Source organism: Giraffa tippelskirchi, chromosome 4, assembly GCF_054371585.1.
Source record: "Giraffa tippelskirchi isolate mGirTip1 chromosome 4, T2T-mGirTip1v1.2.pri, whole genome shotgun sequence".
Classification (NCBI taxonomy): domain Eukaryota; kingdom Metazoa; phylum Chordata; class Mammalia; order Artiodactyla; family Giraffidae; genus Giraffa; species Giraffa tippelskirchi.
Genome location: NC_137278.1, coordinates 148,873,200 through 148,890,176, shown reverse-complemented (window position 1 = coordinate 148,890,176; position 16,977 = coordinate 148,873,200). Strand labels below are relative to the sequence as shown.

At 43.9% G+C, this 16,977-nt stretch overlaps 1 protein-coding gene across 1 annotated transcript in view; it reads left to right on the top strand.

Annotated features, from left to right (window-relative positions):
• The window catches only part of RASSF3 (Ras association domain family member 3), a 76,286-nt gene extending 61,378 nt beyond the window's left edge, over nt 1–14,908 (top strand). The window contains exons 2-5 of the mRNA XM_081588864.1: nt 5,486–5,593; nt 7,509–7,737; nt 9,320–9,429; nt 12,216–14,908. Of these exons, the coding sequence (XP_081444990.1) occupies nt 5,486–5,593; nt 7,509–7,737; nt 9,320–9,429; nt 12,216–12,365 (597 nt within the window). The 3' untranslated portion in view covers nt 12,366–14,908. The remainder of the gene's footprint in view (nt 1–5,485; nt 5,594–7,508; nt 7,738–9,319; nt 9,430–12,215) is intronic.
• The last annotated feature ends 2,069 nt before the right edge of the window (nt 14,909–16,977 follow it).

Below are 16,977 nucleotides of genomic sequence, written 5' to 3'. Positions count from 1 at the left end.
TAAGACAGACTTGACTAGGCTGAGAACCAAGAAAAGGCAGAAAGACTGGGACCAGAGTGGTCTCTCCCAGCTTTAAGTGCTTGGTACAGAGCTGGGCACCAGTAGGCATGTAATAAATAGTTGTTGAATAATGGGTTGTGTTGTCCATGGGTCACAAAGAGTTGGACATGACTGTTATTTTCATAATAGTTCTATAAAGTTCGTATTGTTTTGTACATTTTAAAAAGATGAGAAAGCTGAGACTCAGGTTAAATAATTCACCTTTGGTCACACAGCTAGAATGTGGCAGAGCCGTGATTCATACCTAGGTATGCCTAAGCCTTAGACCACCTGCCTTCACTAGGCTCAAACAGAGGGAGCACTAGGGCCATATTCATCTTCTCTCCTTCTCCCTCCCTCTGCCCTCCCATCTCTCTCCCTTTCTCCCTGCTCCCCCCTCATAGTTACTCTTAGATGCTTTATACTTGTTTAGGTTTTTTTGTTGTTGTTGTTATATTTTTAACTTAAGAAATTATGCTGTATTTTATACAGTGCTGTTGTCAATTATATCTCAATAAAACTGGAAGAAAAATACTTTAATTGTGATATGATTTCAGAATTACAACAAAAAATGGCAGGAAGGGTGTAAGCAGTGTCCAGGTTCGCAGGGGTCTGTATATTCTTGGACAGTTGGGTTGTGAGCTCCCCCAACCTGGAGCGGGACCACTCTCCCTTCACACAGTCTGAGCCACGCTGCCTGGGATTCCTGTGTGTCGGGGAGGTAGGGCGTGCCCCTTATGAAAGTTCATCGGTGTGAAAACAGCAGTGTGACCTCACCCAGGAACTGAGGCAAACCCAAGAGCAGCCGTCCAGAGATTGCTAGGTGTAAACATGAGCAAAGAGTCTAGGGTTTATAGTTTTGCATGGAAGAGCTCGCCCTCTGAGAAACTGAAGGGTTTGGGGAATATAAAAGAAAAATGGCTTATGAAAAAGATGACTGGTAACTTCCCAAACAGACACTCTCAGGCGTGGCACCATACCCTCCCCAGCTGCCAAGAACAATAGCGGATGCTTTCACAGACTCCTGCGACCGTGCCATTTCCTCCTCGCCATGCAATTACAGATGAATGTTTATGCTCCATGCTCTCTGTTCCACACCCGCCATGTGTTTTTCTTTTTTTTTTTAACCCTCTCCTTCCTGCGATCACCTTTGTACTCATGGAATCTACTTTCTCCCCTCTGGGTTCTGTCCTGCTAGTGTAGTAGTAGTGTTAGTAGTTCAGTCATGCCCGACTCTTTGAGACCCCATGGACTGTAGCCCACCAGGCTCCTCTGTCCATGGGATTCTCCAGGCAAGAATACTGGAGTGGGTTGCCATGCCCTTCTCCAGGGGATCTTCCCGACACAGGGATCAAACCCCAGTCTCCTGCATTGCAGGCAGATTCTTTACCATCTGAACCACCAGGGAAGCCCATAGGCATGCATTGTGTTGGGAGGACATGCAGGAGTATTCTTCCTGGTGTGAGAGGAAGGGCGAGGGTGTCCTCTTTTAAAGGGTTAAACAATCTAGAAGTTTCTCAAATCAGGAGACTTTCGCCAGTTCCAACACTAAAAGAAACCAGTGTCCCCTGCTCCAGGGCCTCACGTGCGGCTCCTAGGCCTTTCCCTTGCTGCCAGACTTCTTTACTTGGAGGAAGTGAGCTTAGTTAACCTCCTGGAAGTCTTTCTCTGGCATTCCTCACTCACACCTGTGCTGGACAGGAAGTGCCATGAAGGTGGAGGTGCTGTGTGATGTTCCCACACGGGGCAAGGCCTGGCCCACAGCTTCTGTTCAGAAAATATTTGCTGAATGAATAGGCCTTGGTGAACAGTTGCTACCTCAGTTGACTGAAAAATGCAAGATCACAGAAGAAGAGTATAGATCTTAGACATTCTTATCAGAAGGAAAAAAAGATTAACTATGGGTGGTGATGAATGTAAACTAAACTTATTTTGGTGACCATTTTTATGTACATATAAAGTCATCATGTTGTACACCTGAAACAAACAGGATGTTACATGTCAAAGTTGCTTCAGTCGTGTCCAACTCTTTCCGACCCTATAAACTGTAGCCCGCCAGGCTCCTCTGTCCAAGGGATTCTCCAGGCAAGAATATTGGAGTGGCTTGCCATGCGCTCCCCCAGGGGATCTTCTTGAACCAGGGTTCGAACCCGAGTCTTTCTGTGTCTCCTGCGTTGGCAGGCGGGTTCTTTACCACTACCACCACCTGGGAAGCCTACTATGTTATATACCTTAAACTATTTATAATATTGTAAATCAATTATACTTGATTTACAAGTATATATAGGTATTTAAAGAAAATACAGGCTCACAGCCCTTTAGGGTTTGGTTGCTTCTCTGGGATTTGCTTTGCAGTTGATCTTTTAATAATGAGATTTTAGGCTTGGGAGAGATCTTGGAGATCTTTGGATCCAGCTCTTTTCTGTTGTTGCTTTCTATGGTTTGCTGGTTTTTAATCTCTTGAGAAAGTCGGCTGAGTGGTTTACACAGGCATGTCTCAGTTATGCATGTGTGGATGACCCAGGGCAAGTTTCTCTTTCCAGACTGGCCTGCCCCTTTGACTGAAGCTCCTGAGAATGCTGACCCGAGGGGGCCTCAAGATGGGTGCCAAGTCCAGTGTCATCAGCAAAACCTGTGATCAAGGACTGACCAAAATGATCTGACCACCTGCCCATTGCTCTTATGCACTCCCCTCAGCCTTTCTCCTTTTCTTCTTTCTTCAAGTAGTAAGTCCCTAGATCGCATATATGCTCCAGTATCGGAGAAGGCAATGGCACCCCACTCCAGTACTCTTGCCTAGAAAAACCCCATGGATGGAGGAGCCTGGTAGGCTGCAGCCCATGGGGTTGCGAAGAGTTGGACACGACTGAGCGACTTCACTTTCAGTTTTCACTTTCTTGCTCTGGAGGAGGAAATGGCAACCCACTCCAGTATTCTTGCCTGGAGAATCCCAGGGATGGAGGAGCCTGGTGGGCTGCCCTCTGTGGGGTCACACAGAGTCGGACACGACTGACGCGACTTAGCAGCATCAGCAGCATTCAGACAGTACACTATTGTTGTGTATTTTTAATGGTGAGCCTTTGGTTTCCTTGATTCCTTGAGTGGAGCCATCCTGTCCCATTGGTCACAATCGTGGAAGCACATTTTTGCAGAGAGAAAGCTGGGAAACACTTTGGAGATGTCTATTCCAGTATCATTTCTTATTTGATAAGAAATGAGAGAGCAGACTCAGGTTAGCAGCCCAGGGCACAGCATTAGTTTCGGTGACCTGGCCTAGTCCCAAGTCTGGTTGGAATGGGGCACTTTCCCAGCACCCTTTGCCCTGCCAACATCACATCCCACACCCATGAAATGGAAAGTCTCTTATTGTATACTTTGGTTTTAAAAATGTTACATATATATATTTTGTTTAATGAAAAGTTTTTTTGGCCACAGTGTATGGCATGTGGGATCTTAGTTGGGATTCCCAGCCAGGGATTGAATGCTTGTCCCCAGTAATGGAAACGCAGTCTTAACCACTTGATGTTCAGGGAAGTACCATGTATTATATCTTATAATTATTTTCTTTTTTTTTTTCAATTGAGGTGTAGTTGATTTACTGTGTTCCAGGTGTACAGCAAAGTGGTTCTGTTTCAGATAGATTCCTTTTTCAGGTTCTTTTCCATTATAAGTTGTTAGAAGATATTGAATATAGTTCCCTGTACTATACAGTAGGTCCTTGTTGTCTATCTTTAATATTTAATAGTATGTATCTGTTAATCCCAAATTCCTAGTTTATCCCTCCCCCCTCTTATTGTATAATTTTTAGGGTATGCTTTGAAGAGTCTTTGGATAGTTCATAGTGAATAATGAATGCTGGAAGACTCTCATTTTCTGCTTCAGCTGTGACCTGTAGCTGGCTAATTGTGGACTGGAAAGAGCGAGTCAGGCAGAGAGATGGGCGAGACATGTTTTAAATTTCCTTGGAAATAGTCACTGAAGCTCCTGAAAAGTTACTTTAATCTACAGCTTTTTTCTCCCCTAACCATTGACACCAAAAATAAGATTGCTCTGGGACTTCACAGTAGTAGATAGAATGCTCCCCAAGGGACTTGCGGTTTGCTTCCGAAGCTGGGCAGTGACCACGCTAGCCTCCCCACCCTGACCCGTCAGACCTCACTAGGACAGGACTGGAATCGAAAAGTTCCTGAGATGACTTACAGTCAGCACAGCCCTCTCTGGGTCTCCAGTCAAGGAACTTGAGACCTGAATGGATTTGATGCCCTTAAAGGGCTCCTGCATGCATGTTCTTTCCTCGCTGGTGGGGTTGTGTTTATCACACTAGCTCAGAGTGCCTGGTGGGAGCAAATGCCGACTCGGATAGCCTGCAACTGCGAGGATGGGGTGATGTATCTGGCTGGAAAAGAGGTACTTTGTAAAGGTTTTATTTGGGGGCTTATTAAATCATCTGATCTTCTCTCTTTCTTGAAGGTTATTAGGACCCTTCTTCCTTTTTGAGTTTATTTCTCAGGTTTGAATCTGATTATGCAGCCTTTCTTTAAGTTTTCAAACACCCACACAGGAATGGTGGGGGCCTATTCAGTTTAGTGGAAACAACATAAAGGACCTGGATTAAAATTGAGCTTGGTCTCTTAACCAGTTGGGTTGTCCCCGGCAAGCCACTTGACCTCTGTTAGCCTCAGCATCTCTGTAACATGGGGATGCTGACGAAGATTAAATGAGGACCCCGGGTGCAAATACTTGGAGTTACTGAGGGTGGGTGGGCTTTGGGGTCAGGTTTTTCAGGTAAGTGCCAACACTTCTACAGAGCAGTTTTTATTGGTAGATGAGTTTACTTCTTAGAACTTGACCTCATCTAGAAACGGAAGTAAAAATGCCTGCTTGGTTAGGTTGTTGGGAGAAGCAAATGCCATATAAGTCAGGTGCCTGGCATGCCTGGCTTCAGGGGCCACAGTACTCTGGAGTGTGGCCATCGGTGAGTGGCATCAGCTGTCACATGACGTCATGCTCTGGTTGAGCTCTTTACACAAAACAGTTAGTGAATGTTTCACAGTCGAGAGGATTTCCCTAAAATCCTCCCTTCTAGAGTGTGGGGAGACTGGGGGTTGAGAGTGGGTGGGTCCAGGAAGTCTGGCTACTTGTATCTTGATGGGAGGATTGGAAGATTAAATTACCTTCTGGCATTTGTGTCAAATTTGACAGGTCAGTGATTAGTGCCAGTTTAACACTTATTAACTACCATACTTTTTGCTGATAAAGACTGTAAAGCTATAAAAATCTTAAAGTTCATAGGATGTGTGTGTGTGTGTGTGTGTGTGCGTGTGTGTCTGTGTATGAAGGTAAAATGCTCCATAGTTGTCATTATGTGGCATGTGAAAAGAATCCTGGCTTTTCTGCATTTTTTCCTGTGATTGCTCATGGATGGTTTGGCTTATTTTTCTTCTAGGATGTGGAGAAAGAGAAGGAAACCCACAATTACCTCAGCAAAGAGGAAATCAAAGAGAAAGTTCATAAATACAACTTAGCAGTCACAGACAAGTTGAAGATGACCTTGGTGAGCACCCATGCTAATAATACTGTTTAGCTTGACGATGTCAAAGGACAACTGTAAGTTGCTGGTACTACAATCTGTATGTTTTAAAATCTCTGAATCACGCTTGCAGAAATTTAAAGATTATGACCTCCAAAGGGTTCTTAGCATTGAGTGTAATCCTTGCCTGTTTAACACAGGGGCGGTAACCCAGATTCTAACAAGGCCTTAGATAAGTTTTATCTTATGCAAATAAATCTGGAAGTGTCAGGAAAAGGATTTTGAGCTCGGAGTTTTCTCAGCTGGTTGTGAGTATAAGATGGAGCATGTATTAATAATACTCAGCTTCTTACATTGTTGTTTCAACTTTGCGTTTTCTGCAGCTTTGTGCTGGAGCTGCTTGAAGCTCAGTGGGGAGTGAGGGTGTAGGGGGAAGAAGCCCAGGCTTGGTGACACAGGAAGGGAAGCCCACAGCAGAGCCTGGTGCGGGCTCCCTGGGCTGGTCTGGCCTTGCCCCACCACTTGGTGACCTTCCTCGAGGCACCTGCCACCCCTTGGTGCCAGTGTCCAGGGCCCCTGAGTCCCTGCCTGGCCATCTAGTGACTCTGAACTGACAGAGTTCAGCAAAGGATAGGACGACCTGGGTAGAACAGGTCCGACTGAATGCTGTGACCCTTGGGGAGGAGCTTTTAAATATAAACCCTAGTGAGAAAGGATCCCTATCTGGTGGGATTCCACCCAAAAAGGGAGACAGCAGATAATCTCAAGATTATTCCTCTTTATTCCACCAGTCTTGCTTCTCCTTTTTCAAACATGATTTTTATCAAAGCAGAACATTCTCTCCCCCTTGGAGATTAAAACAGATATAAATTTCCATGTCATTTCAAAGATTAAAAAAAAAGTGAAATGTTGTATAATACTTTCCACAAGAATAACGAGTGAATTAGTATTATAAATTGATCTTGTGGAAAGGAAGAAAAACAATGGCCCATAAAGGAAATTTTTCATGTTCTGTGTTAACTGCCATTTATATATAACTTAACCTGAAGGCTCATTTTAATAAAGCATTACGATGTTTGTTTTTTTCTGAATATACTAGAAGTTAAAAGTGAAGACCAGGCCATTATAACTATTTTTAGCAACTAAAATATTCTACCACCAATTAAGACAAGTGCAGGGGATTTCCCCTGGGGTCCAGTGGTTAGGACTTCAGGTTTCCACTGCAGGAGGCCCTGGTTAGGGTATTAGGACCCTGTGTGGCCTGGCCAAACAAAAAAAACAAAAGAAAACACAAGTGTTTGTATCATAATGTGTATGGTTTACATTGTAACTTGAATTTGTTGTAAGAATATTGCTGCTTGAGGTGTCTCAAGTGCTTCATTGTGTATCCCCTGCTAGGGGGGATCCTATGCTATATAAAACAGTTTAAGGAAAATTGGTAATATCTGGTACATAGGCTAGCCACTAGGAATGAAAATAGCTTGTTTTCTTCCCATCTGCTCCTTGTTACTTGAGTATTTCAGAGTCCTAATTGTGACTTTCCTTTTTTGTGTAATAGCTGGTCATCAGTTAGAGATGTTGTTTCCTTTGAGCAGTTAGCCTGCACATGGCCCCAAGCTTTAACAAGCCTTGTGGTTTGGCCAGCATCTGTGCCAGGGGATGGGAGGCTCACCCGTGGGCCCCGACCTTTCACATGCAGCTTTGCAGGCTTTGGTCCCCACATCTGCCCTGCAGACCTTGCCTGAGAAGCACTTTCCTGGAGTGTGTTAACCTTTCCGAGGTCATCTCCTGAGGGGCCGTCTTGAGTGAGCCTCTGCCACAGAGCCATAAAAGAAGAGAACAAGAGAAGGAGTGTTTCACCTTCCTTTTCTGTTGTTGTTTTGATACGCTCCTTCCCTAAAATACCCAGCTCATGTGTGTGTTCCTCTTCCTGCCTCAGAATTCAAATGGGATTTACACTGGCTTCATTAAAGTACAGATGGAACTCTGCAAACCTTCACAGACTGCTGGAAAACCCGCTCCCAGTAGCAATGGCTGTATGAACACCCTTCACATCAGCAGCACAAACACCGTTGGCGAAGTGATTGAGGCCCTGCTTAAAAAGTTTCTTGTGACCGAGAGCCCTACCAAGTTTGCACTTTATAAGCGGTGTCACAGGGAAGATCAAGGTACCATGCTTAAAATGAAAATGGTCCCTGCTTTTGTTTCTGTCTTTTGACTTCATTCGTGGAAGACAAATGGGTGGGTGTACCTGTTATCAGTTATGTCAGAGCCCAGGGACATATTCTGGAATAAATGGTGAATGCATCCTGGCCATCCGTGTTTTTCAGGTGGACAGCTCTCGGTCTGAGAGCCCAGAGGCATCTGTATGTGAAGAGTGTGATGGGTATTTATGGAGGATTTATGGGATAGCCTCCCTCCCCCTGCCCCTACCGCCCCCACCCAGCACAAAGAATAATGCCTTTGTGCTTAAGTTTTCAGTAGCGCATTGACGCTGGATGTGATTGGTAGACTTGCAGGCTTCTGTCAATGGCACAGTCCTGGGCTCTCATTTTCCGTTAGCCTGTCTCATACTAGGTGTGACCCTGGGATGGGTTGGCACCCTGCCCCCCCGCCCCCCCCACCCCCCAGGGGCACATGCAGTGGATGAATAACATTTTGATCTGAGGTCTACCTGTCTGAACTTAATACCCACAATCAGTGGATTAAAAAGAATCTTAAATTACTGCATGAAAATGAATAAGATATTCCAGGTCAGGTCATCGTTGAACAGAAATTGATACTGATGGTGGACAACAGGGATTTAGTGATTCACTAAGTGCCGATTTGAAAATGGCGTATATATGTGAACATTTGTGCTTTCCCTAGTTTTTCTGGGTTGAGCCTATAGCAGCTGTGGCAGAAAATCCACTCACCTTGATATGATGGGAAAGTCCCATGGTTGCCTAGGGATGAAACCCAGCTAGATGCTGATTATGCTTACGCTTCTTCAACACGTACTGTGAGCTGAGCCTGCAGAATATAGGGATGAATAGGCCGAGGTTCTCATCCTTCAGAGGCCACAGGCTCAGCAATGGGGGGAAGTTTACATCTCCAGGGGAAATTAGCACCTATAATGTATAATGCAATGGTATCCGGAAGGGAGAAAATAATACAGATCAATTCAGATGGCATTTTGTCTTTCCACCTTCTTTGCCTGCCCCACCTGGTCTTTAGCTGCATAATCTAACAGTAATAGCATCCTACCGACATATTACCCACATGACAAACCTTTCAACCCTACAAGGCAGAGAGAGAGAGAGAGTTTGTGTGTGTGTATGGAGAGCTTGCGTTCAGACAGACTACTTTGTTTATGCCTGCTGATTCTAAATTAATCTTAGGAAGATTTGCTTCTAGAGTTCTGATTTCATGCTCTTGGGAAGGTATATTTTTATTGTTGCAGGGATTGTAGATCCTTTTTAAAGTTTATCTTGCTTTCTAAAAGGAGTGGGATTAATTATAAGCCCATTTTGAGAGTGATACTCATTTAAATTCATTCTCAAGAATTATTTCTTTTTTAAATCAAGGCCCAGTTTACATTATTCAGATAGAATGGAAATAGTGTAGAATTTATTCCACTGTGGGCTATTTATTGCTGACAAGATGAGGAGGGTGGTGCCCAGGTGGCTGAGGTAATCACACTGTTGCATTGATCTGGGGATGGGGAGGCCAATGATGTTGTGTTTGTGACATGCCTCTTGTTCTCACCAGTCTACGCCTGCAAGCTCTCGGACCGGGAACATCCACTCTACCTGCGTTTGGTAGCAGGTCCCAGAACAGACACACTCAGTTTTGTTCTTCGGGAACATGAAATTGGAGAGGTAAGTGATTGTTCATTCTTGCTTTAAACTCTGCAGACCAGCTGGTCCTGTTTTATCGCTCTGGTCTAGTGACTGTACCACTGACTGCGGAGGAGGAGGGGTGGGGAGGGGAGAGGGAATGTGTGTGTCTGTGTGTGTGTGTCTGCCTGTCATGGGAGGAGAGGTGCTCCTGTGGAGGCAGGGTGTTTTTGAATTGTCAGAAATGAACCCAGAGTTAGTCTACAATATAATTTTCTTGTAACACTCGTTATTTTGGTCTGTAATTTTCAGAGATGCGAGGATATACACTTTTTTTTAAACTTGATCACCACCCAGACTCATTTTCACCCCTTCCACCTCCAAATTACTCTAATCCAGTTGAGCTTTGAAAGTTGACACTCTCCATATGTTTGCTGGTAATCAAAGTCTCTAGGCTCCTTCACTCTAAAGGGAATAAAGGGAAACACAGTCTCTTTACTATGAAAACCATTTAACTTTCTAGACTCTTTCTTTCCTCTTTCCCCAGATAAAGAATTTATATGTCTATACGTGCATTATTTGCCATTTTCTCTCCAAGAACGATTGTATTTAGGTCAGTTCAGTTGAAGGAAAAGGCACTTTAGACTGTCCTTCTAGATCAAGTGTCAGTTGAGTAAATCTCTCAAGCTCTGGGTCTCAGCCTTTTGTCTAGAATCGGAAATGGCATGAATTGTCCATGTAGAACATTTTGTGATGCAGTGAGAATAAGAGTTGCTAGGTTAAAAGTTAAGAAACCAAGACTCTGCTTCCTGCCTTTCCTTTTACCAGATTAGGAGCACAACCTTGGGTAAATCTACTCTTTTCAATCCTCAGTTTTAAAATCTGTAAAGTGGGACTACAGACTTGAAAAGGTAGTTTTGAGTCACAAATTAGAAATGTATGTAAACATGCTTGGTAAAGAATATGTTTATATGTCAGTGTAAATTGGAACTTTATTTAGGGGAGTTTTAGGAAGACAGTGATTTGGGACATTTTGGAAGTTTCTTTTGATCTTTATGTTTTTAAATCTTTAAAATCCACTCTCATCTTAAAGAGACAGCTTGGTACAGAAGTCTAAAATTTGAGCTTTTGGTTGGCACGTGATAGTCTACCCTCTGCAAACCCAAGTCAGACATATCAGCATAGTCTTGTCAGCATCTTATCTTTCTTGGTGCTGGTTTCTGAGTGTTGCACATAGTTTAGTTAGTGTTATTGGAGCTGCATTGTCTGGGAGGGAATTATGCTGGCTTAGTTTTGAAATTCACTTTACATTGTGTTCTAATGTTCCGAATTGCTTTTCTGACCTCTGTATGGTATGCTTGTGTCTCAAGTTTTCCAGGTTAACTGAATTGAGAGAAGAAACTTTGCATAGCTGTCAGAGAGTGGGAGGGAGATGCTGTTTTACGATGTCTTTATTTTGGAGAACTTATGTGAAAAATAGATCGTTAATTTTCAAATTAACAAAGTATTCTAATGCAGACTGTTTTGCTCTCCTGCTTCACTTCTCATTTTCTTTAGTAACTAGCTCAATCAATCTCCAAGAGCCTTCAATCATTGATCCACTTGGTGATTTTATTCTGTCTCCTCTCTCTGCATTTGTACTAAGTTATCCTGTTTTTCCCTACCCCACATCCCCCGGGAGTCCCCCTCAGACATTGCTCCTGGCCGAGAGAGTGATGCTCAGCCCAGGACTGAGGGCCTCCTTTTGGGAGGGGAGGACGTGTAGTTTGGAAAGAAACCTCCCAGGTGATGATGCCACATACCCTTCTTGATATTTACTGCTTAAAAAAAAATGTTTTTTTTTAGAAAAATACCATAAACGTTTTGTGCCTGCCAAGTATCAGGTGCTATTAGGGAAAACGAAGTCAGAAGCTCAAGGGCCAAAGACAAAGCCCGCATAGTTGGAAGTACAACAGATGCAGTGCAGACAAGAGACATACTAAGCAAATAATTATAATACTATTTAGGTCTTTTGTGGTCAGGCTGTGATCAGGGCTTCCAGTGCTCAGTGAAAGTTTCTAAAAGACACAATCCTGACTGAGAGAGAAGGGAAGGAAATCATGGAAGGCTTCTTAGAGGGAGTGGCATTGAATCTGGGACTTGAAGGTTGAGGAGGAGTTTGCCAGGCCGAGTGGAGGAGGGGAGAGCATGTGCAAAGCCACACAGGGTAATGAGTGAGGGGCACAGGGACAGAGATGGCACTGGAGAGGGGAGGGTCTTTCAGACTTAGCAGAAACAACCACAGGAAGCCATTGAATGATTCCAGACATGGAGGGTCATGCCTAGATTGGCATTTTAGAGAGAGGATTCAGGCTGGCTGTTTGGGGGAACAGATTAGGGAATGGAAAAGTGGAGCTAGGAGGCTGTCCCAGGGTTGGAGGGGAAGATGGTGGTGGATAGGAGGGGGTGAGATTGACCGTGGGAACTAGGGAAGAGGGCAGTGACAGCGAGGACCCCACGGAGAGGGAGGCAGAGGGAGGGTGGAGTTCTGTGTCACGCTTCTGTGGGTTAGTGTCTAACGGAGTTAGGTGTTTGCTCTTAGAGCCCTTTTAGAGGATGCTGGGGGGCAGGGGAGCAGCGGGCAGTGGGAGTGAGCTGAGGTGGGGATGTAAGGCTGGTCAGGAGGCTCAGCTCTCGTCCACCAGTACTTCTGAGAAGGCCGGGCAGCGTTGGGCAGTGCGAGTCAGGAGGGGAAGGCAATCACACCCCCCTTTGCTCCCCGCCCTCCTCATTCCTAAGTCTTGAATTAGTCAACACCTGGCATTTTTCATTTTTGTGTTGCCTCACAGTGGGAAGCCTTCAGCCTGCCAGAGCTACAGAATTTCTTGAGGATCTTGGACAAGGAAGAAGACGAGCAGCTACAGAACCTGAAGGAGCGCTACGCGGCCTACAGACACAAGCTGGAAGAAGCCCTCAGCCAGGCATGGAAACCGGGGTAAAGTGTGGGGCTCCCTGCCCCTCAGGGACGGCATGGGACCTGCGTGTGCACCGGCAGCCAGGGTCTCTCTTGTCGGAGGGCAGTTTTCTTGCCCTGTGATGCTAGGGCCTTTCCTCTTTACAAATCTCTAGATCTAGTTCCCCCAAACTGGTCACACAGCATCCTGCAGCTTGGGCATCTTCTATCAGGGATTCTGCAAGCTTGTTCTGTTAAGGGCACCATGGTGTTACCTCTTGGCAAGCTGTGAACCTGTGGTCTCATCTGGAGCATTCTAGAGTGCTTTGAAGCATGGACTTTGAGATTTTTTTTTTCCCCTTATTTTCTTTTAGTTAAGTATATGATGATGTTAAGCTTAAGGTTGTGCAAATGATTTTTTAAAAGCTTAACAAGGACTCTTTCTGAATACTTGTCTTATGTTGAAACTACCTGTCTGTTACTGGGTTTTTTTGTTTTGTTTTTAATGTCAGAGGAAGCGATTCATGTGAATTGAAGGGCACAGGAAGCTAGGGGACGCTGAGGAGTCGGTGAAGGATTTTGGAGGAGTCTGACAAAGAGAGAAAAGAGGAAGTATGGAAGAAGGTGGAGGGTGGAGGTGGAGAGTCCTGATGGAAGGTGGTTTGGGTAAGTGGATGGTAGAGAAGGAGGTGAACTTGCTTGGTAAGGGTTTAAAAGCTTTCAGTTTAGAGATGTTCGATCCATTGTCCTATTGCTTGATTTCCTGGGGAGTAAAATGTGGGAGCGGAAACCAAAGAAAGTAGGAGCTAGACCCCGAGGAGGAACTGGCTGCAGAGGACCAGGGGAGGCGGGGGCAGCCGCCGCCTCGGTGAGCCAGCGCCCTGCCCGCCCCTCCCGGAGTGGAAGGTCTGATTGGGGCAGCTTCTCCGGGCCGTCTGGGCCGTGAGCATCAGCTATGACCCCTGTGAAGTTACAGTTTCCCCCTTGAGGTTGTTTTTCAAAGTGGAAAAGGAGTTTGGGGAGGAGGCAGTGTACCCCCCACCCCCACCCTGGGACTTGCTGAGTGATTTGTCCAGTGAGGAGCTCTCAGCACTCTTTTTTGACAATCACTCCCTCCTTTCCCTTTAGTCTTCCCTTTCCTTCTTTCTCCTTCCCTCCCCCACTGCTCTCCCTTCTCCCTTTGTTTTATAAATTGGAGTAGATTTGATGTAGAACAGGGGTGTGGATTAAGGACGCACAGGACGGACCATCAGATCCTCAGTTCCAAAGGGTGACTGTAAAGTGTGTGTGGGGGGGCAGCGTCCACTCCCAGCGGACCACAGAGGAGGGGGGTGTTCTTACACTTTTAACAAAAATGCATGTTCCTGCAGACCAAAGAAGTGCATGTGCAATAGGAGCCTTCCTTAAAACAGGTTAAATAATCTCATTTTATACAGTAGTTAATCTGAAAACAACAGGAAAGGGGTGCTGTGCTTCTAGAGGGGCCTGCCAGTCTATTTGTAGTCTAGATATTGTTTATAAATTCCCAAGGAATTGTTAACACTTTGGTGACACCTAATGGATTCTTTTTGAAATTCCAAGGTGCTTCAGTTCTTTGCCTCCTAAGTGAACTGTGCCTTTTTAAAAAAATTGCATTTCTGTTCCCTTCTTGGTGGCTCTCCTGGCTTTTCAGAGAACACCCGTCTTGTTGGAGGCAGATGTGTCGCTTCTGCTATGCCACACACATTACTGAGACAATCATATCTTCCTAAGCTTTTTAAGGAAAGTTGGAAAGAAACCAAAAAAAGTAGAACTAGCTATAAAATATGTATGGCACATCTTGTTTAATTTTGCATGTAAGTTCCTTTTAGTGCCTCAGTGAGGTTTTAGTGACATTGTCAACCAATACTTTACCTTCATTGTTCAGGGAATGCCTTCATGATTTTTATACTGGTTTTACTATTCAGACTATGGCTTAGATGTGAGTGTACTGTTATCAACCACCTGGTCTTTTAATTACCCACCCCAGTAAGCTCATATTTTGTGAAGCCTTTGTTTCTCAGATTAAGACACTGTTCGAACCTTAAAGTAGTACCTGATGGGTATCTGTGAAAATTTTTTTTTTTTTTACTTGAAGTAGATTGTCTAAATTAGGCATCCTCGTCTGTATGATCCGGGACCTCGCTCATTGTCATGTGCACTACAAGTTTCAATTTGGAAAACTTACTGTGTTGAAGTCCTGTCGGTTCATGATTCTTGGAGACCAATGGTCTCTCCCGAACACTGGTGACTGCAGCATTTTTAATATGTAAGAGGCCACCGAGGCCAAAGATTTTAAAAAATTATTGTACAAATTCTTATGTTAAATTAAACTATCTAAGCTTTGCTGTAATACTGTTTTCTCTTCAGTATGTGATGGTACAGGAGCGAGGTTAAATGAAGGGGTGGTATTGCAGGGGAGCATTTTAAATCACAGAAGTAAAAAAAAAAAATTATAATATTTATAATTTTCATGAGTTTAAGTTTATTTTTATGGGGAAGAGTTTTTTTTCCCTAAAATTGTTTCTGGAATGGCAAACTGTTTCCATTATTAAAAGTTGAAGTTGTTGATGTTTGTGTGTTTTTATTTATGGTTATATGCTGGGTGAAAGAAGGTCATGGGAGTGGGAGGAACTGCCTTTGAAGATAATTGTGGACATGGGCTGAAATGTGACAATTTTCAGTAGGTTTGCATGGTTCACATTTGTTCTTCCAAATGTCACTTTTCCTTTGCCTTACCATCTGGGGAAGATAACTAGAGATGAGTGTCTACCCACATTCCTAAAACAGTTGTTTTGTGAAATATACATATATTTAGAAGTGTATGAAGTGTATACATATAAGTGTATGAAGCATGTGAATAAAGAATTATTATAAAGTGGCTGTCCTGTGACCACTACCAAGATAGAACATTGTCCCTTCCTTAGCAAGTCTTCTCCTTAACCACCTATTTCTTTCCTGAGAACTCCCACTTAAAAAAGTTTATTTATTTGTTGGCTGCGCTGGGTCTTTGTTGCTGTGTACAGGCTTTCTCTAGTTGTGCGCCGGCTTCCCGTTGTGGTGGCTCCTCTTGTTGCAGAGCGTGGACTTCAGTAGTTGTAGCGCATGGGCTCGGTAGTTATGCCCCACAGGCTTAGTTGTGCCTCAGCATGTGGAATCTTCCCAGACCAGGGATCAAACCCATGTCCCTTGGATTGGCAGGTGGATTCCTAACCATTGGACCACCAGGGAAGTCCCCTCCCACTCTTAAAATAGGCCACTTTCAACGTTAAATTATCTATATTTTTTTGAGTCACTGTAACTATCTCTCACGGGATTGGGTGCACAACTGGTTCTCTTCATAGGCTTCCAAGCCTGGTGGAGACAAGTGATTTTACTACTGCACTAACCCCTAGAGGAGTGGGGAAGTAGGTGCAAAGCTGTACCAATTGGTGAAGGGGAAAACATTTAAGTGCCACACCTGCTTTGCAAATGAAAAATATTATGATAGAAGTGATGGCTCAATATAGGTCTTTTTCACAAAAATACTCAGAAGAATCTAGTTTAGAAGTTCGGCCTGGGTTACTACCCAAGGTGCAGTTGGGAATATTTTGGAATTTTTATCCCTTTAAGGGAGTTAGCTTCTTACCCAAGGAATTTGTCATCAGTTGATAATTAAATGAATATTCTTATGTTGCAAAGTTAGTTCTCAAGGATTTGTACACTGTTTTGGGACTTTGTCAGGTGATCCTAATTAGGAATTTTTCTGTTTTTTAGTGAAAGGAGGAGTCTATGTACAGATCTTTTATATATGTGTATATATATATAAAATAATATATATTATTAAAAATATATATATATTAAACATATATATGAAAATAATACTATATATATAATTTTTATTTGTTTATATTTGGCTGTACTGGGTCTTTGTTGCTGCACAGGCTTTTCTCTAGTTGTGTTGAGCAAGGGCTACTCACCAGCTGTGGGGTCCGGGTTTCTCATTGCAGTGGCTTCTCTTGCTGTGGAACACAGGCGGTAGGGTACACAGGCTTCAGTAGTTGCAGCTCCCGGGCTCTAGAGCACAGGCTGAATAGTTGTGGCACACAGGCTTAGTTGCTTCACGGGATGTGGGATCTTCCCAGATCAGGGATCGAACCCGTGTCTTCTGCATTTTCAGGTGGATTCTTTATCACTGAGCCATCAGGGAAGCCCCATATACAGTTTTTCATTGATTGACTGTGGGGTTGTGTTCTGATAAACCCATCATAAGTTGGAAATATATAGTAAGTCAAAAATGCATTCCACACACGTCATCTCCCAAACATCATAGTTCTGCTTAGCATACCTTAAACCTGCCCGGGACACATGCATTAGCCTACAGTCAGGCAAAGTCATCTGACACAAAGTGTGTTAAGTGTTGAATATTTATTGAATACTCTCCTGAAAATGGAAAACAGAATGGATGTCTGGGTACGGAAGGTTTTTTTTTTTCCCCCAGAATGTTGTACGTATTTTGGTTGTTTACCTTCATAAACAAAAAAAATATCACTAGCCGGGGAAAATACCACAATTCAAAATCCCAAGTACATTTTCTAGTGAATGCGTACCACTTTCACACCATCGTAAAGTCAAGAAACCTTTAGTCAAACTATTGTTAA